Source organism: Antechinus flavipes, chromosome 6 (genome assembly GCF_016432865.1).
Source record: "Antechinus flavipes isolate AdamAnt ecotype Samford, QLD, Australia chromosome 6, AdamAnt_v2, whole genome shotgun sequence".
NCBI lineage: Eukaryota > Metazoa > Chordata > Mammalia > Dasyuromorphia > Dasyuridae > Antechinus > Antechinus flavipes.
Genome location: NC_067403.1, coordinates 185,172,972 through 185,194,253, shown reverse-complemented (window position 1 = coordinate 185,194,253; position 21,282 = coordinate 185,172,972). Strand labels below are relative to the sequence as shown.

The window sequence follows — 21,282 nt, the reverse complement described above, 5'->3', positions numbered from 1 at the left end:
CTCCCTTGTCTCTCCCAGAATCCCTTCCTTCACTACTCAGAGGCTCAGATGCCTCCATCTACATGAAACCTTTTTAGACCTCAACCAATGGCTCCCTGCCTTAATGTCTTCCTCAACACTGCCTTGTTTTTATTCTGTTTCTGTATGTTATTTATATATAGATACATAAACAGAAGAGAAATACATACAGAGAGAGACAGAGACAAAGGCAGAGACAGAGAGACAGAGACAGATACACAGAGACAGAAACAGAGATGGGAGAGACAGAAAGAGAGGAGAGAGAGACAGAGAGAGATAAAGCAAGGCATATAGAGAGACACAAAAACTCAGAGAGGCAGAGACAGAGAGAAGAGAGACAGAAAGAGAAGAGAGAGAGAGAGAGAGAGAGAGAAGAGAGAGAGAGAGAGAGAAGAGAGAGAGAGAGAGAGAAGGAGAGGGGAAGAGAGAGATGGACTTGAAGAGGAAGGGAAGGAGAGGAGAGAGAGACACAGAGAGACAGAGATAGAGACAAAGAGAAACAAAGAGAGATAAAGAGACAGAGATGGGAGAGACAGAAAGAGAGGGGGGGGAGAGAGACAAAGAGAAGATTTATTTATAGCTATCTCTTATCTCTTCTATAGAATGCAATCTTCTTGATTTGTCAAGAAGGATTCAGCGCCTAATATTTACCAGGCACTGTGCTAAGACCTGGGAAGCTAATAGTTACAGACTTAGGGAATCAATAAAGACTTTCTGGTAAAAGTTGGTCACATCTATTAAGCATTTATTAAGCTCCTACTGTGTGTCAGGGACCATGCCAGTATATAAAGAAAAGCAAAAAAAAAAAAAAAAAAAAAATACAACTTGCCCTCAAGAAGCTTCCAGTCTAATGGGGTCTCCCCTAACATGCCAATAAGGACGGACAAACAAGCCAGTGAGAATAAAGAAGATGACCAACAAGAGCAGTAGGATTGGGGGCACACCAAAGGCTTCCGGGACTATTTTCCTTTGGCCTTTGGGCGCCCCATAACTCCTGGCACCCAGCAAGTACTTAATCGGAGCTTGTTTATAAAATGGCTTTGATAGGAGCCAGAGGAGCTTACATCAATTCCTGGAATCCAGGCCGTGCCACTTACCGGGAGTGACCTTGGGCAGGTGTTTTCCCCTCCTGCGGCCTCAGTTTCCTCCCCTGTAAAACCAAAGGGCTCGGTACAGGTGGAGTCTGCGGTCCGGCTTTGGCTGCTAGAGGTGACCCTGAGGAGATCCCTGCCTCCGGCTGATGCCGAGTGTCCTCTCTCACTTGCGGGTACTGGCGGGTCTCTGGGTCCATCAAGAGCCCGGGGCAGCAGCCAGGGCCCGCCCAGTCCCTCCTCTCCGCCCTTCCCGAGAGTGGCCACCAGAGGGCAGGTGAAGAACCCTCCGCTTAGCCGACCAACTCACTCTCAAACGGAGTTCTGCCCTGGCGGGGGGGACTGGGAGGCGGCTGGGGCTGAGCACGGAGATGGGGCTGGGGCTGCAGAGGAAGATGCTGTGGTCTGGGGGGCCCCGCCTCGTCCCCTCGCTGCTGCTGCTGCTGCTGCTGCTGCCAGAGGCACTGTCTGCAGGTGAGGGCTGCACTGAAGTGGGGGGCTGCGGGCTGGGAGTGGGGGGGACATTGGCTTCCGAGCTCCGGCACAGATTTCCGCCGAGGATGGAGTCCCCCAAACTGGATACTACCGCCGTGTCTAATCCATCCACGCAGCATCCCTGCCAGTCCAGTCCGTGTCCACGTGTCTAAGGAGGGGGAAGGGAGCCCTCCCTCCCCATTTCTGGGAACGGAGTCTCCCACCCACCCCTGCAGCTGCTCTCCCACCCCGGGGGTAAGGGCTCAGAAGCCTTGGGTGGGAGGTGGGAGGAGGGGACAGGTCCACCCCCTCCCTGGATTGTCCGAGCTGCACGCGTCCAACCAGGGAGGGACCGCAAGAAGTTTGCCGCACTTAGCTGGGAGCTCCCTCCCCCCATCCCAATATATGCGATGCCCGACCTGGAAAAAAGGGCGGGGGGGAGAGGGGGAGTGTGTGATGGAGGTGTGGGAAAGAGCAGGGCTGGCCCGAGTTCACCTGGACAGCCAGTGGCACGGTGGGAGATTTGAACCCAGGTCCTTTGACTCCAGAGAGCACATTTTGCGGGGCTTTCCCCAAAGCGAAAAAAGCTGACCCCCAGAATTGATCCAAGTGGAATCGGCTGCTGGGGAGGTGCTGAATTCCTTTTCCCCGAAGGCTTCAGCGGGAGGTGGGGAGCATTTGGGGGGCAGGGGAAGAGGAGGGGCAGGGACGGAGAAGTGAAAAACTTGGTCGGGGGGGAGAGGCAGCCTTTGCTGGAATGGGGGGGCAGCAGCCGGGCATGTGCACCCAGAAAAGCTGAGGCACTCCATGGTGACAGGATGGGGGCAGGCAGAGGACCTGAGGCAAAGCCTGGAGACTGGTGGGTCCCCTCTGTGCCCTGATGCCCCAGCATGCCTTAGGGGAGCCTTCTGGTCCTGTGCTCCTGAGGACTTTGCTAGGGAGGAGAAGGAAGAGAAAGAGAAGGAGGAAGAGGAAAAGAAGGAGGAGGGAAAAGAGGAGGAAGAGAAGAAGGAAGAGGAGGAGGAGGAGGAGAAAGAAAAAAGGGAGGTTATAATGTCAACGACAGTGATCATGACAGTGGTTGAGGGAGGAGCAGGAGAGATGTAACATTCAAAGAAGCAGATGTCTTCGTGGCTTCCGTTGACAGGGGACGATTTCCAGACCCAGGAGGGAAGGTCCCACTTTCCTCTGCCTGCATCCCACCTCATCTGGACACCATTCCCCTGGAGAGCAGCCAGAGGAGGCTGGAGGAGCAGGGCACCAGGGCAGTGAAGGGCCTGGAGCCTGGGTCTCATGATGGAGACTGTTTGAAGGAACTGGGCTCTGGTTCCTAGAAAAGAGAGGGTTCGTTGGGGATGTGAGTGCTGTTTTTAGGAGCTGGGATCAGGCCTGTTCTGCCAGCTTGACCCCTGAGGGCAGGACTAGCAGTTATAGGGATGTGGCTGTGGGATGGTGGGGAGAGGAGGGGAATAACAAAACGACCAATTGAGGATGGATTCAGGAAACCCTTCTAAGGAGGCTTCCTGGAGAGGTGGGGAGTAAAGAATGGATGGCCCACCTGCTGGGAATGAGGTTGAGGGATTCTAGCTCTGGAGGCTGGGCCATGGGGGCCTGAAAGTCGCTTCTGATTTCCGAGTCTTTGATATAACAAATGTAGTTTATGGTGACTGCAGAGAGAAGGTAAGGGTGCTCACTGCAGTGATGGCAGAGGCCGCCAGGGGGTGCTTGATGGACTTGGGGAGGTCTGCGTGTGAATCCCGTCTGAGACATTTCCTAGCTGTGTGAGCCTGACCCGGCAGTTCACTTTGCTGGGGGACTAAGAATGCCCTCCTGCAGAAAGGCCGGCCCCGCCACCAAGAGGGTATGTTTTGGGAACGTTGCCATCTGGCCTCCTGCTGGCCACCAGGACTCTTGTGTGCGCCAGTGTGGATGTGTCTCTTCCACCATGGGGACTACAGGGCTGATAGTCTTTCTCCTACGTGCCTCAATTTCTTTTTCTGAAAAATGGGCTGGACTAGGTCCTTTCTAGTGCTTAAATCTGATCTGCAGACACAATTCCTCTGGGCCACAGTTTCCTCATCTCCTCCATAAGAGTGTTGGATTAATTCATTTCTAAGGCTCCTTCCCACCCCAGTCTTGCGCCTAGGAACATAGGATTCTCTGAGTCTCATTCTTCTCATCTGCATAAAGGGAGTATTGGAAACTGTTTGCATTTTTGTTTTTCTTCCCGGGTTATTTATGCCTTCTGAATTCAATTCTCCCTGTGCAACAAGAGAACTGTTCGGTTCTGCACACGTATATTGTATCCAGAATATACTGTAACCTATTCAACATGTAAAGGACTGCTTGCCATCTGGGGGAGGGGGTGAAGGGAGGGAGGGGAAAAATCGGAACAGAAGTGAATGCAAAGGATAATGCTGTAAAAAATTACCCTGGCATGAGTTCTATCAATAAAAAGTTATTTTTTTAAAAAAAGGGAGTATTGGGCTCTGTGGCCTGTGAGGTCCCTTTCAACTCTGGACTCGGGATCCTATGCCCATTGCCCCCTCTGGGCCTCAGTTTTTCAATCTCTAAATTTGGGGATGATAATACCCACTGTTTTCTCTCACGAAGTGGATCATGAGGCTTGGTGAGATGTGAATCTGGCTCTTTGAGGATTATGAGGTGCCCACCCACTCTGAGGAGGCAGAAGGAGCAGTGGTCGATCACATCTCTGCTATTTCTGACTGGCTGCATAAAAAGATGGCAGGTCCAACTGCCCTGCTGGACCATGCTTTTCATCTTCTTGTCCATCCTGACCAGTCTCTCCTTTTCTGAGTTGCCCAGCATCTGCCCAGTAATAATAGCCTGTGCAAAGGCAGGTTCATTACCATGAGAGACACACTTGGGAGAGCAAAGCCTCTACCGATACCCATCGCAAACCAATTGTGCCAGCCTTGGGCCTGTGAGGAGACCCGAGTTCAGGTCTGCTGGCTAGATGCTGCCTGGGAAAAGGCCTGACTGCCTCCGTGTGTGTGTGTGTGTGTGTGTGGTGTGTGTGTGTGTGTGTGTGTGTACCAGCTTACAGAACCGGGAGCCAACCTGGGTGAAGGGTCCAGTGGGGTCTGAAGGAGCAGTTGGAGGTGCTGGCTCAACAGAAGAATCTGTGCGCTCTGGCTTCCTGCCTGCAGAGGTTTTGCAGACAATTTCCCCTCCTTACTACCCTATCCAGGCCATCACCTTCCCCTAGCCATCAATGTGTGAGCAGAGGATGCCCACATCAGACCCCCTGCTTGAAATTGGATCAGAGCTTCAATCTGAGAGACAGATCGTTTCTACCCCTTCTGTTGTTTGGGGTCCTCCAGGCTTTTGGCACGGTTCTTGGGCCCAGATGACTATGCACTGATTGTCCAGGAAATGGATTTAGGGCCAGATTCATGCCTGGTGGGTTCAAATATTTTCTGTGAGTAGCGCCAGTGCCCATAGCCAGAAAGTGGCAGACACAGAGCCTCTGCTTGTCCCCAGAGTCTCCCTCCACTTCCCATGCCCTGCATCTCATCCCCCACTTCCTAAAGAAAGCCTCTGCTGTCTGCACGCACTTTTTCAATAGCTTGGAGAAAGAGTATGAGTGGGGGCCCTTCTCCATCTCCTTCCCTCAGATCTGGCAGCATGGAGTGGGACAGACTTTCCTTCCGCAGGGGCTGGCTCCTGAGAGCTCAGAGAAGGGAGGAAATCTCCTGTTCTGGGGAAAATCCAAGAAACATGTGCCTCTCCAAATGAGCCATGGGCTTCCCCAGGCTTATCTGGAGGTATTTTTCCTCCAGACAGGAAGCAAGGGGGAACCTCCACAATCCTCTTTTTTTTATTATAGGGCTTTTTATTGACAAAACATATGCATGGCTAACTGACCCTTGCAAAAACTTCTGTTCCAACTCTTCCCCTCCTTCCCCCACCCCCTCTCCTAGATGGCAGGTAGTCTCATACATGTTAAACATGTTAAAGTATATGTTAAATACAATATATGTATACGTATTTATATAATTGTCTTGCTGCACAAGAAAAAATTGGATTTAGAAAGAAGGTAAAAATGACCTGGGAAGAAAAACAAAAAGCAAGCAAACAACAGCAGTAAGAGTGTGAATGCTATATTGTGGTCCACACTCATTTCCCAGTGTTCTTTCGCTGGGTGTAGCTGGTTCTGTTCATCACTGATTAATTGGAATTGACTTGGATCCTCTCATTGTTGAAGATGGCCACTTCCATCAGAGTTGATCCTCATATAATATTATTGTTGAAGTATATAATGATCTCCTGGTTCTGCTCATTTCACTTAGCATCAGTCCATGTAAGTCTCTCCAAGCCTCTCTGTATTCATCCTGCTGGTCATTCCTTACAGAACAATAGTATTCCATACCATTCATATACCATAATTTATTCAGCCGTTCTCCAATTGATGGGCATCCACTCAGTTTCCAGTTTCTAGCCACTACAAACAGGGCTGCCACAAACATTTTGGCACATACAGGTCCCTTTCCCTTCTTTAATATCTCTTTGGGATATAAGCCCCGTAGTAACACTGCCCACAGTCCTCTTGTACACATGCACTCTTACAGGTTCCTAGAAACAAGAGCAGGGAAGGACAAAAAGTCACCAAGGCTAGTTCCCTCATGTCATGTGGGGGAAACTGAGGCAAAGGCAAATTAAACCATGAGCTAAGTCTTCCTAGCTGGGAATAACTGGTAGAGGAATAAAATGTTGGAAGACTTGAATCAGGAAAACCTGCCTAACAGAGTCATCCCAAAGTGGAATGAGGTCCCTCTGGAGGAAGGGAAGGAGGGGAAGATAGGAGGGACAGAGAGAGAAGAGAAAGAGGAGGAAGAGGAAGAAGGAGAAAAAGAGGGAGAGGGAGGAGAAGGAGCAGGAGAAGGAGAAGATTTGTTGCTGTTCTTCCTGTTTATATTGTTGCCAACATCTTAGATGTTTTTCCTGGTTCTGCTCACTTCACTTTGCATCAGTTGTTGTTCTTTCTGTTTACATTGTTGCCATCATCCTGGAAGTTATTTTCCTGATTCTGCTCACTTCACTTTACATCAGTTCTCAAATGCCTCCATATTCATCATGGGTTGCAGAGCAACAGTATTTCATTACCATCACATGCCATACTCTCTTTGCTATTTCTAGATCTTGCCAACCACAAAAATGTTGCTAGAGATATCCCAGCAGTGTCTTTCCGATTCTGATCTCTGTAGGGGTGGGCCTGGCATAGGAGATGCAGGTCTGAAGATGTGGGAATTTAGGCCACTTTCTTTGCAAAGCTGTGAGGGTCAAATAAGGTAATGTGTCCAACGGGCTTTGCCAATCTTAAAGGGCCATGTGATGGTTGACCAGCAAACATTCAAGCTGTCCTGTCCAGATGAGGAAGCTGAGTGTCAGAAAAGCTGCTGGCTTCAAAGGATGTGCACAGCTTGTTACCTTCAGCCTTCCCACTTGGATTCCAAGTCAGGTATTCTTCCCCCATGCACAATTCCCCTTCTGGAGTGCCAGGATGCTTTGGGCTCCCAGGTACCATTTAACTCTAGGCCATTGTGTCAGGCAGGAGTTACCATGTCACTCCAATGTCCCGTGACAACCTGCAAACCCTTCACACTGCCTGCCAGGAGCAGGCTGGACCCCAACTTCTCAAAGGTGGGCCATAAGTCTAACCCTTATTCCCACACATACTCCTAATACTCTCCTTTCCTATGTATTCCAGAGCTTCATTAATGTGTGGCACTGTGTGCAAATGATCTGTTAAGGCAGAAATGCCTGAGTTTCTAATTTCTGTGTGACCTGAGCTGTAGCCTGGCTCTCTCTGGGACTCTATAAAATGCCCAAGCAGTTCTAAAGTCCCTTCTAGCTTGGGACTGTGGCACCTTGAAGGGAAACAGAAATAAAAAGGACCCAATAGTTTGGCTTTGTAGAATACAGTGTCATCTGTGAAAAGTGTCCCAAGCTGGTGCCCTGACCCCCTTTGGCAAACACATGAAGTCTGGGGGCTCCTCCTAAGAGGAATGAGCTTACATTCATCATGGAAGGAAATGTTAAATTTCAGTAACAACTTAATGGAAAATAAAGCCATAATTTACTGGATCTTTGGAAATACCTTGTTTGCTCCCCTATTGGGCAGAAAATCTATTCTGCCTTTGTGTTGCCCCAGCACTTAGCATATTGCCTGGCACATAGAAGGTGCTTAATAAATGTTTGTTGACTGACTGATTAATTACCCCAACCTTGGGTTCTGCAAATATCAGGTTAAGAACCCCCTTCTCTACTCTAGATATATAGAGAGATCTATAGTGTAGTCAGATTTTCATTCTGATTGTAATATTTTCCAGTAGCCTAGAGTTGGTACAGTTTGGAGTGATTGGGCCAAGGGAGTGCCCATGGACTCTGGAGCCCACCAAGATGATAGGTACAGAAGAAAGGACATCAGCTTTAGTGGGGACCTCTTTCTCTCTGGTCCCAGCTCTTCCTGAGACAGTGTAGCTCCTGAGTCTGTGACAGACAGACTAAGAGGGAAGTGACTGGCTCCAGCAGGCCGATGCACCTATATTCCTCATCTGGCCATAGGCAATCTCAGTTATTTCCAAGAGGACCTGATATGACAGCATCATTCTTTCCTCCCTTTAGCTGCTGGCCAAGCATCTGCCAAAAGCAAGAGGCCCAAAGAGCCAGGAGAGAACAAGATCAAGCCGGCCAATAAGCGAGGGAAGCCGACTCTGGCTCCAGGGAAGGATAGGGACTCCATAGCCACCGTGTCCAAAACCTCATCTATCATGATGCAGGTGATGGAGAAGGGGCGTTTCCAGAAACCAGCCGCTACCCTGAGTCTTGCTGCTGGCCAGTCTCTGGAGCTGAGATGTAAGGGGAACAAGATCCAATGGCATTATCCTGAGTACCTGGACACCTTTAAGGACTCACGGCTCAGGTAAGCCTGCTGCTTTCTCTTGGTAGGCCAAATCTGTCCTCTGCACTCAAAATTTATTGAGGTCATCTGGAGGGTTAGGACCTCCCACCTGTAAGGAAGGAATGGCTTGCCAGAGTGAAAGTTGTTCATTTTTAGCCAGAATACATTTCTTTTATTCTGTTAAAAACTATTCTAGTTACTAGAAACCTTGGAGTGAGAAATACTGATTTTTAGCTACAATTTCTTTCTTTCATTCAGGTAAAATTATTCCAATTAGTAGACATCTTCGTCTAAATCCCTATATATATACTATAGTATATAATAATATAGGGAAGTATATAGTATATATATATACTAAATCCCAGCTTTTTAAACTGTGAATTGCAACCCCATATGAGATCTTGTGGAATGTGGAGTTATGAAATTCTGATTTCTTTTATTTTTAAAAAACTATTGGACTGAGAAATTCTGATTTCTTTTATTCTGTTAGTGATTTTTAGCTAGAATTTCTTTCTTTCATTCAAGTAAAAGTATTCCAATTAGCAGAAATCTTGGTCTAAATTCCAGCTTTTTAAACTGTGAGTTGCAACTCCTTATGGGATCTTGTAACTGAATGTGGGGTTATGAAATACTGATTTAATATCAGTAAATGTTTGATTTGTATACCTATTTTATATGTGGGGTCATGTAAAAATTTTTCAGGTGAAAAGGAGTTGCAAGTGGAAAAAAATTAAGAAGCTGTGATCTAAATGAATATTTCCCATTTGGGGTACGTCTCGGGAAATGCCCACTAGGCTGTGTCTCCCTTGAGCTGCCACCAGTTGGGGAAGAAATGCTGGCCTTGTTATCAGGGAAGTTGGGCTCTCTCCCAAGCACTAATAATTATGAGCTGGGTGACACTGCCCCTTCTGAACCCCAGTCCCCTCCAGCTGCCTGCCTCACTAGCATGCTAGGAAGCTCTAGAGAGAAAGGGCCTGCACAGCTCTTTGCAGTCACAAAAGCAAGCCATGAATGTCTTCATGGTTTGGAGGGAAGTGCTAGAGAGCGTGCGGTGTTATTAAAAGAATTGGAATTGGTCATCATCAGCATTCATTTACACTTCAGGAAGGTCCAGAGAGGAAGGGGGGATTTGCATGTGGGAGAGCCCACGTGTAAGTCATAATAGCTGTCAATTCAAAAGGCCTGAAAAGCATTTTATAGATATTAGAGCTTCACTAAAAGCCCTGGAAAATAGGCACTCCCTTTCTCTTTGAGAGCAGGAAAGCCCATAGAGGGGCTCATTGCCAGAAAATGTCAGAGGCAATATTCATCCCAGGAGTCTCCTGATTGTTTCATGGGTACCGTGGCCTTAACCCAGCTGCCCTGAATTGCCCAGAATGCCAGCCTTGGCTTCCCATAAAAGCTTTTCCATTGAGTTGGGAAGTTCTGTTGAGATTTTATTCCTAGGAATTGAGCAACTGAGATCCTCAGGGACATCTTAGCCACCTTCCCCTTTCTACTTTACAGTGATCACAAGTATTGGGGACGGGGAGGGGTAAGAAAGGAATTCTGTGGGTTAGGACACTCAGAAGCCTCATGGACATTGGAGAGGGTAGTCTGATCGATAAAGAGGGAACCAGGAAAGGCTCTCTAGAGCCCTCTACTTATTACTCAAATCGTTTCTGGGAGCCTTTTGCAGAAGGATGTCAGAACAGGGTCCACTAGATGGCATTCAGGGGCTACTTTATAGCTGTCAGCTTTATCCAAGGGCAGCGGCCCTCAGTGGCAGCAGGATGCTTGACAATGAGAACAGAAGCCCGTGTGGGTTTCTGTCTGGGGGTCAGGCCAGCCTTTCTAGGAGCAGACAGACACTGATATGAATTAGGATCTGGGCTTACTGGGCTTACCATGCCATTAAGTGGTCTCATGGGGACTGGCCCTCCAGTGGGGAAGATTCCAATCCCTCTCTTCCCAACCCACTCTTTGGGTTTCCAGAATGCCTACCCTGTTCCCTGGATGCTTGTCCTTCCCCTGATTTTCTTAGGATTTGAAGGACCCCATATCCTCATGGGGGCTGCCTTTGGTTGCTCCTCAATCTTATGTCCCTGGCACTGTCATACTCCCCCATTTCATAGAGGTCTTCAATGATAGCTTGTCTGCCATTGTGCTTGTGGGGTTTGTGCCCAAGCTGCCCTTTGGGTCAGGATTAGGGTGAAATTCACAGCTGGAAGACATCACAGAGAGAATGGAAAGATTAAACAAAATGGGCTTTGCTGGCCACCTCAAAGGGAGAAATAAGGGCTCTGGAGGGTGGCAGGAAGGAACAGAGTAGCATCAGAAGTCCCAGACACTGAGTAACAACATGATCATATATCCTCTGCTCACCCTTATAAATCTTAAAGCTGGTCAGTAAATCTGGGGGCTTCAAAGGACATTGGTTCAGAGGATACTCACTATCCATACTCTCAATTGGTACAGGGGAGTCTCTCCCCTGAGAAGAGAGTCACTAGTATGAGGTCAAAGAGTGACGTATGAAGAGCTGTGCACCTTGAGTGATGGGACTGAGAATGCCATTATGACACCACACCACATTTCTGCAGCACCTTCAAGTGGTCCACAACTTTTCCCAGCTCCTGAGGAATGATGGGCACTACAGGGGGTCATTAGCCCCACTTTGCAGATGAAGGAAAAAAGGTTCGTAAGACTCACCCAATGTCACACAGCCCATGAGTGCTAGGGCTGGATTTTGAATCCTGGGATTATGAATCCAAGGCTTCTGACTCCTTCTGAAACACCATGTTGGGGAGACACCCTGGGAAAGTAGGGTACTGCTGGCTCTGGATAAACGACCCTCTCTATGAGGCTGGTGCAATGGTTTCCTGATTGAACTCCTGATTCCAGGCTCTAATACATCCTCTCCAGAGATGTTGATTTTTCTTTTTTTTTTTTTCCTTTTGCTTAAAGCACAAAGATTTTTTATTCTTTTTTTTTTAGCTTCAAATTCTCTCTCTGCTCCTCCTACTCCACCCACTGAGAAGGCAAGAAAAATAAAATTCATGACAAATATATGTAGTCAAGCAAAACACATTTCCACATTAGTAGTATTCCCAAAACACACGAAGAAAAAGAAAAAAAATCTTCTTCAATCTGACCTTTGAATCTATTCACTCTCTCTTTCTGGAGGAAGACAGAATTTTTCATCAGGAGTCCTTTAGAATTGTGATGGGTCATTGTATTGATCAATTTACTGAATAAACAATATTACTATTATCTCTGTACATTGTTTTCCTGGTTCTGCTCACTTTACTTTGTATCATTTTACACAAGTTTTCCCAGTTTTTTCTGAAAGTATCCCTTGCATCCGTTTAACAGCACAGTAGTGTTCCATCACATTACAATAACTTGTTCGGCCATTCTCCAAATGATAGGCATTCTCCAGTTTCCAATTCTTTACCACTAAAAGAACTGCTATATTTTTGTATATATGTGTCCTTCCCCCTCCTTTCTAAAATATAAATTTATTTTCTGTTCCAAATTCTCTCCATTGACCTCCACTCCTTCCCCACCTATTAAGATGGCAAGAAATATGATACCCATTATACATATGAAATCATCCAAAACATATTTCTGCATTGACCATGATCTGGGAAAGGAGAAAAATAACAAGAAAAATAAAGTGAAAATATGCTTCAATGTGCAATGTGAGTCCATCAGTTCTCTATCTGTAGATGGTAGCATTTTTCTTTTTTTTTTAATGTTCTTTTTAAAAAAATATTTTCAGTTCCAAATTCTCTCTCTTATTCCATCCCTTTGCCCACCCACTGAGAAGGCAAGAAAGATGATACCCATTATGCATGTAATTATGCAAAACATATTTTTACATTAGTCATGTTCCCATCCTCCAAAGAAAAAGCAAGAAAAATATAAGAAGAAAAATCTGCTTGAGTCTATTGATTCTCTATCTGGACATAGATAGCATTTTTGTGAGTCTTTTGGAATTATGGTTAGTCATTGTATGAGTTACTGAATTTTTCAGTTGATTATTGTTACATTATTGCTAGTTATATTTTTTCTGGTTCTGCTCACTACCCTCTACATCAGTTTATTCAAATCTTTCCAATTTTTCTGAAACCATCCAATTCATCACTTCTTACAGCACAACAGTGTTCTGTTATATTTCTCTGCCAAAAGTTATTAAATTATTCCGCAATTGATGGGCATCCTTTTAATTTACAATTCTTTGACTCAGTGCTGATTCTATTTTAGAAATGTGATTTTTATCAAAGAAATTTGCTTCAAAGATTCACCTTCCTCCTCCATTTTCTCTTTTTCTTCTCATTTTAGCTTCATTAGTGTTGTTTGTGCAAAAACTTTTTAATGTTATATAATCAAAATTATTGACATCACCTCACACGAACCTCTTTGTCTTTTGTTCTTTCTGCCTTCGCTTTTTATATCTAAATCATGGATCCACTTTGAGATCTTTTAGCATAAAATGGGAGATGTTGGTTTATGCCTAATTTCTACCATGCTACTTCCCAGTTTTCTAAACAGTTTTTGTCAAATAGTGAGTTCTTGCCCTAATAGCTGGGGTCTTTGGGTTTATCAAATACCAGATTACTGTGAGCATTAATTCTATATATTGTGTACCTTGTCTGATCCACTGGTCAATTTCTCTGTTTCTTACCCAGTACCCAATTTGTTTTGATTAAACAAAGGATAATATAGTATAGTTTGAGATCTGGTACTGTTAGGCTCCCTTCCTTCACATTTTTTAAATTAATTCCCTTGATATTCTTGACCTTTTGTTCCTCCAGAAGAATTTTGTTTTTATTTTTCTAACTCTAGAAAGTAATTCTTTGGTAGTTTGATAGGTAAAGCACTGGATAAGTAAATTAATGTAAGTAGTGTTGTAATTTTTACTACATTGACTTGGCCTACCAATAAGCTATGAACATTTCTTCAATAACTTAGATCAGTCTTTTTTTGTGTAGAGTGTTTTGTGATTATGCTCATATAGTTCCTATATATATCTTGGCAGGTGGACTCCCAAATATTTTATTCTGTCTGTAGTTATTTTAAATGGAATTTCTCTTCCTGTCTCTTCCTGCTAGATTTTGTTGGCTACATAGAAAAATGCTGATTATTTTGTGGGGGGGTTTTATTTCCTTCAACTTTGACAAAATTGTTCATTGATTTAATTAGTTTTCTAGTTGACTCTTCCCCCTTCTTTCCTTCCACTTCCATATTGAATAAGATGAATTTCTGTACCCAGCTCTGTGAATATGTGCATTCTTTCTTCTTTAAACCAATTCAGATGAGAGAGTTTAAGTATTATTCATTTCCTTCCATCTCTTCCATTACACAAATTCTTTATGCACCCCATTTTGTAAGATGATTTCCCCCATTTTTCCTCTTCCTTCCTCCCTTCTCCCAGGGCATTTTTCTTTCTTACCTTGCCTTTTTTTCTTTTGAGACTATCCCAATAAAATAGAACCATACCCAGAGACCTTGTGTCTGGGGAGTAGACTTCCTCTAACAACCATTGTGATGCTCTTTTTTAAAATAATAGTTTTTTATTTTCAAAATACATGCAAAGATAGTTTTTAACCATTCACCCTTGGAAAACCTTATGTTCCAAATTTTTCTTCCTCCCTTCCCCTCACCCCTCCCCTAGACAGCAAGTAATCTAAGTTAAACATGTGCATTTCTTCTAAACATATTTCCATATTTATCATACAGCACCAGAAAAATCATATCAAAAAGGGAAAAAATGAGAAAGAAAAAATCAAGCACACAACAACAAAAAAGTGAAAATACTATGTTGTGATCCACATTCAGTCCCCACAGCCCTCTTTCTGGATACAGATGGTTCTCTCCATCACAAGTTTATTGAAATTGGTTTGAATCATCTCTGTTGAAAAAAGCCACATCCATCAGAGTTAATCATCACATAATTGCTGTGTACAATGTTTTCTTGTTTCTACTCACTTCACTTAGCATCAATTCATGTAAGTATCTCTGGGCCTTTCTGAAATCATACTGTTCATCATTTCTGACAAAACAATATTATTCCATAACATTCATATACCATAACTTATTCATCCATTCTCCAACTGATGAGCATCTACTCAGTTTCCAGTTCCCTGACACTACCAAAAAGAGCTGCTATAAGCATTTTTGGTACATGTGGGTCCCTTTCCCTTTTTTATGATCTCTTTAAAATATAGACCTAGTAGAGATACTACTTAATCAAAGGGTATGCACCGTTTGATAGCCCTTTGGGCAAAGTTCCAAATTGCTCTCCAAAATGATTAGTGATGATGTTGCATGTATCCTCTCTCCATATAAGAAAGGATTTTTATTTATTCCATTATGATCTCTCCTTAATGATTACTTTTTTACACTTCTCTTGAGTCTTGTGTTTAAATGTGAAATTTCTACTCAGCTCTGATTTTTCTGTCAGAAATGCTGGAAAGTCCTCTATTTCATTGAATGTCCATTTCCCACCACCACCTTCAACCAAAGAATTAAAGTTAATTTTTCTGGCTAGGTTATTCATTATTATAATCCCGGCTTCTTTGCTTTCCAGAATATCATTCCAACCTCTCTGCTCCTTTAACATGGATGCTGCTAAAGCTTGTGTGATCCTGGCTGTGGCTCCACAGTATTTGAATTCTTCTTTCTGGCTGCCTGAAGTACTTTCTCCTTTACTTGGGAGTTCTAGAATTTGGCTATGATATTTCTGGGAGTTTTCTTTTCAAGGTTTCTTTTAGGAAGAATTTTTTCTTTAAATTTTTATTCTGCTCTTTGGTTTTAAGATGAAATACAAATTCCTCTGTTCATCTTCTAATGTTTACTACCTGTATGACCCTGGCCAAATCACTTCCCCTCAATTTCCTCATCTATAAAATCAGGGGATTCAATTAAATGATCTCTGATGTCCTTTCTAGCTCAAGATGTGAAATTTTAGAAGAGACACTTATGTGACTTGGAACATGCTTACTCTTGAGGTAACAGGGTTGGGACATTTCTAATTGCTTTAGAAATTTTGGTGGTCCCATGAGATGAATGCTACCTCTTTGGTTTAGAAAGAGAAGGGAGCAGACCTCATTCCTAGTCAAAGCGAATGTCAGGATTGCCATATCATACTTCCAAGTGAGGAGAGAGGGAGCAAAAGGACAAAAGGGATCCTTCCCTGAAGCCATTTAGGAGCAGAGCAGACTCCCCAGAGAGCTCTGAGCCCTGCATGAGAAAACCCCTCTGATATCAACCCTTTTCACATCCAGGTTCAACAGATATTCCTTTAGTTCCATTGTGACAGTGAGTGAGAAATCTGTAAGGTGAATCCCAAGTCCATGGTTTGGTGCATTTTTTCAGATCAAGCCCTATTAATCAACCACGTAGACTTAATGTTAAGTAGAGGAGTAGAATTTAAAAAAAAAACAACAACAACAACAACATTGACACAGTCTTTCCCCTTAAAGACCTTGCAGTCTAGTCTGGGGGTCTTGAGAGGTATATATAAGTAAGTGTACATAGACAGTTAGGAATGCCCAATTTGGAGTCAGAAACACTGAATTCAAATCCACCCCCAGGTACTTACTAACTGTGTGACCCTGCAGAAGTCATTTAATCTCTGTTTGCTTCAGTTTGCTCATCTGTAAAATGGGGATAATAACCTACTTCGTTGCATAAGGTCAAATGAAATCACATTTATAAAGCATTTTACAAACCCTAAGGTGCTATGCAAATGTTAGTTATTATTATTATCATTATCATCATCACTATTACTCAAACATAAGATGATACATAAGAGGAAGCACCATTTGGTGGAATACATACCCAGTGTTCAAATCCAGTCTCCATCACTTGCTATGCATAAAAAACGTAATAGTTCCCACCCTCAAAAAGCTTAAATTCTATTGGTGGAGACGTTATACATAGGGGACTGGTGACCAGAGAGGGGCTTTTGGTTGGGGAAGTACAAGGATAATAAGTAGATTGACACCCTCTTTCTAGGAACATCGATAGTGTGGATATGATATGATACAAAGCTAGAAAGTAGGGAGAGGATGGCAGAGTGCCACTTGCTGAAGGCCCAGCCCTCTATGCTTTTTGCCACACTAAACTGAGAGGGATGCGGATTGAAGCAGGAGGACCAGGCAGGAGTGTGGATGAAAGGAAGTGTGGATGTGAACAAGGGGACGGGTTAAAAGTGAGAGAGAATCACTAGAACTTGGTAAGTGATTTGGATTTGGAGAGAGGGATCATAAACTGGGAAGGCACCTCAAACACCTATTATTCTAACACTTTCATTTCACAGATGAGCAAAGTTAGACCGGGGAGACTAAGTCTAGGTCACAGAGATAGTAAGCAGTCAAGGTAGAATTTAAACTTAGATCTGTCGATTGCACCACGCTACATCTAAAAGAGCCAAAGATGACTCTGGGGTTTTGAGTCTGGGGCAAGGGACTACTTTCCCAAGAAATGGAGATATCAGGCAGAGTGGTCTAAATACATGTAAGAACAAGCTCCTTTCAGGTTTCTCCAGCATCTGAAGGAGACAACAATATGGCTAGACAGGTGGCCATGAAAATGGCCTGGTCCCTGAGTTCAGTGACTGTCTCTCAATAGGCTTTCCTCAACCTAATGGATTTCATGAAGATTGGAAGAGACTTAAGGTCTGAAAAGCTGGGGAGCCTGAACCTTCAGAGCTATTTGTTAGTTATAAGGCAAATTACCATCAGCCCTGGTGGACTGTCCAACTTCCAGATATGAAACAGGAAGTTCACAGCATCATCAATCACAAGAACTAGGAGAAGATCTTTGACTGAGGCACCCGAGCCCTAGTAGAGGAAGCAGGGTCCAAAGCATAAGCTTTGTAAGCAAAGGTACTAACTGCTGGCCTGGAGTGAAACTGTTTCTGGTTGTAAAGACCTTGGAAGCCAGGTCTGAGAATCTCCCATGAGGCTGGGAGTTTTCTCCTGGTCCTCAGGCAAGGAGTTTTATTTCTTCTAAAATTTTATTTATTCTTCTAAAAGCCGACCTAGAAAGTTTCTGCTAAGAGATAGGATAATGGAACATCACTGCTTCTTGCACAGGAAAGATAGCTCAGAATCACAATAGTGGAGGCAGCAGAGACTACAGCTACTCATTGTCTTCAAGTACAGAGGAGTAGGAGCCCTTTAAGCCAGGCATCCCCCCCAGAACAGGGGAGCCTAGAAGGGGATGAACAGACCTGGGGGGAGCAGCCCTGTGACATGGCCAGAGTCTTCACTAGCTTGCAGTGTCAGGATGAGTGATGCTTCCCCTCCGTGTGTGTGCTCTGGACCTAAGCATTTGCTCCACATGCCCCAATCGCAGTTATTTTCTCCACTTGTGCCTGCGTTGGACCACTTGTTCATATTTGGGGGAAATAGCTTGTTGTCACTTTTTTATTATGTTGCTTTATTGATGCCTTTGTTTTTAACTCATTGGGTCTGTTAGCTGACTTTTAAAGGTCAAACAACATCAGTAGGGGTTCATGAATCTTTAAGGGCTGCCAACACCCAGAGTGCCATGAAATTGGGTTAACTGTTTGCTGGGGAACCAGCCCTGCAATTTGGGAGCATCCAAGGGGGCTACAAGTATTTCAGAGAAGGGAAAGTCACTTGCTGAGTCTCACATTAGCACACAGGAAAGCCAGGAACGTGGGTCCTCTGACCCTGAGCCTAGAGCTTAGAATAGGTTTTCAATAGTATATTTCTCCAATTCTTTAATGTTCATATAGGGCTTTCCTCACAACCCCATAATTATTCCTGTTATATAGATAAGGAAATTGAGGTTTTGAGGATGGCTGAAGGTCACACAGAAAGTAATAGCTGAGTCAAAAACTGACCCCAGATTAGCTGGTTGCAAACTCATGTTCTTTCTAACTCACTTCACTTCCTCCCCAAGATGAGGATCCTTTGTAGCTTTACTAGATTACCTTCTATTTCAGTCTTATCACTATCAGAATTCCAGAATACCAGAGGTGACTGGATTACAGAATGACGGATTCAGAGAAGGCAGCAAGACCCATTTAAGGATGGCTCCTCCCTGGCTGGCTGGCTTGAGGTTCCACTACCAGTGGCTTCAGCATCCTGTACTGCCCTCCCAAGCTAGCCACACAAAGGCAGGGTGGGCCCAGGAAGCAGACTCCGGGGCTCCCCTCCGGCCTTATCAGTCTTCCCAGGCATCCTTCAAGAGGCTCAGCTGGAGGCTGGTTTCAAAGGAGCAAAGAGATGGGTTGTTTTTTCAGTAGGAAGTGTTTACAAATTGCTACAAGCCAAACATAGAAAAGGGCTGCCTTTAGTTCCTCTGGACCTTACAGCAAGCAGAAGCTCTCTCCTCCCCTCCCCTCCTCTTCCCTAACCCCCTCATCCTCTCTCCTCTTTTTTTCTCCCCTCACCTCCCCTCTTCTCCTCTCCCCTCATCTCCTCTCCCCACTCCTAAACTACACTTTGCACAAATACTTGTCACTTTTTGTCTGGTGGCCACAGGAAAATGGAAGCTGAGAGCTGGAAGAGATGGAGGGCTGAACAGGGGATCTTGGACAGACCCCCTTCTCTGCAAATCACACCTTTACGTGGAAGGTTCCACTGGTCTCTTAGGTTCCTTGTTGGCTATAGCCATACAAGGCAAAGCCAGGCAGAGAAGGAGGCTGCTGTCAGTGGAGAAAGATATTCCCATCACACCAATGATTACATCAATACTAAAGGTCGTGTTGTGGCTTTCCCCTGCTAGAGCACTCCCTCCCTCCATGTCTCTTGTAGCCTTCTAGGCCTCTGGAGCTAAAGCCCAGGAGCTGCTAAGGCCGGGCCTCCCTGCTGTACTTCTTGGGAACTTAGCCAGACTGACCCTTGAACAATAGACATGGGCTGCCAATGGCCTGTACCTGAAGTCTGATAGGACTGCTGAGGTTGTTTCCTGGCCAGCACAGTGGCTTTCACACCACAATGAGACAGCAAAGGAGGAATTGGAATAAGGAGTAATTTAGTCACATCTAATAGCATGGAGTTCTGGTACTTTCCTGTGGGACCCCGAGGAGCTCATGTCACCAAACGGCCTCTTCTGCAAAGGTACCCTGACAGTGGGGAAGTATAATTTCAAATTTCTTTCTAGAATGGCTAGACCAGTTCCCAGTTCCATCACAGTACATGAAATGCATGTATATGTATAATAAAAATGTAAAAACAGAAGAAGAAAACACTACATGAGGATACCTGTCCACATTTCCTCCAGGCCTGGTCATTTTCCATTCATTGTCAGTTATGCCGATCTGATAGACATGAAGTGGAAACTCAAAGTTATTTTAATTTTCATTTCTTTAATTATTAGTGACTTAGAGGACTTTTTTTTTGCTAATTGTATTGTTTTATTTTTCTGGTTATCTTTTATACATTCATTTTTTAAAATACACATGGAAGAAAAAAATGAACAAAAGGGAAAAACCACAAGTGGAAAAAGAAAACAGAAGAAAAAGAAAAAAAGAAGTGAGCATAGCATGTGTTGATCCACATTCAGTCCCCAGGAGCTCTTCTTTCATATGATTGTTGTTAACTTGGATTTTTTTCTTTGAAAATTACCTGTTCATATCATTTGACTTTTTATCAACTGGAGAATGATTCTTATTCTCATAAATTTGTGTCAACTGCCTATATGTCTTAACAATCATATCTATGTCTACACATTTATATCTTTATCAGGGAAACTTGCTACAATATTTTCCTCCATTTCTTTGCTTCTTTTCTACTTTGGTTTTAAAAGTCTGTGTAAATTTTTTTTATAATTTATGTAATCAAATAGTTTTTTCCCACAGTTAATATGGACACTGGTCAGGTGGTGGGGGTAGGAAGGGATATAGCTATGGAAGTTGTAAATCAGGTAAAAAGTAGGGAGAGCAGCACCAGAATGAGAAACAAAGGAAGGCATTGACCAGGAGTACTGGAGGTCAATGTCTCAATGATCTGTCAAATTAGTGATAGTAAAATTAATATGCTTTCTTATTTATTTAAATGAAATGTTTATTTGTTATATTTACTTACAATTTATTCATTTATTTACAAATTTGTAAGACAATTGAAGAAACTAATTCTTCTTAATAGATATACTCAAAAGAGTTAAATTTCTTCCTTTCTTAAAAGATTTAATATTTAATTTCCCCCCAATTATCTAGTTCAGTTTCTTATAGTAATATTTTTTTTTAGCTTTCCTGAGTCTGTTTCTACATCTGTATAATGTGGTTGTTGGTCCAGACTATTGTCAAAGAATTTCTGCTCCAAGTTCTATGATATAGTATTTTATCCTTTACTTAATACTTTCTTTATAATAGCTGTACAAGGTCATTAGACCAGATTATCCTCATTTTGTAGATGAGGGAACTGAGGCAAAAATAGCAGAATAAATTGTTTTTTGTCCCAAACCTAGTAAATGTCAGGTATAGGATTTGAACATCTGTCTTTTGACTCCAACATTAGTGTTTTTTTCTAGTATACTAACATTTCCTCAAGTTTTATGCCCCTTCTTTCTTTTATCATATTTAAAGCCTGTCTTCTTATTTTTATGTGACAAAGGGGAGCTGAACTTAGATTCTAGTCACTCACTTGTCTGTCTTGCTGGAAGCCAAAGCATTTGTTTTTGCCAGACAAGTGGGTGGTTTGACAGATCAAGATGGCATTGGAAACAGGATTTGGAACCACCTGTTCCCACAGCCCACATATTGGCGCCGGGAGTATTATTTTCATTGTGTTTTGATGTGTCTGTTTTTAATTA

At 43.8% G+C, this 21,282-nt stretch overlaps 1 protein-coding gene across 1 annotated transcript in view; it reads left to right on the top strand.

Moving 5' to 3' along the window:
* The first annotated feature begins 1,435 nt into the window (after positions 1-1,435).
* PDGFRL (platelet derived growth factor receptor like) overlaps positions 1,436-21,282 on the top strand; it is a 42,516-nt gene continuing 22,669 nt past the window's right edge. The window contains exons 1-2 of the mRNA XM_051966323.1: positions 1,436-1,583; positions 8,232-8,529. Coding sequence (XP_051822283.1) covers positions 1,481-1,583; positions 8,232-8,529 — 401 coding nt within the window. The 5' untranslated portion in view covers positions 1,436-1,480. The remainder of the gene's footprint in view (positions 1,584-8,231; positions 8,530-21,282) is intronic.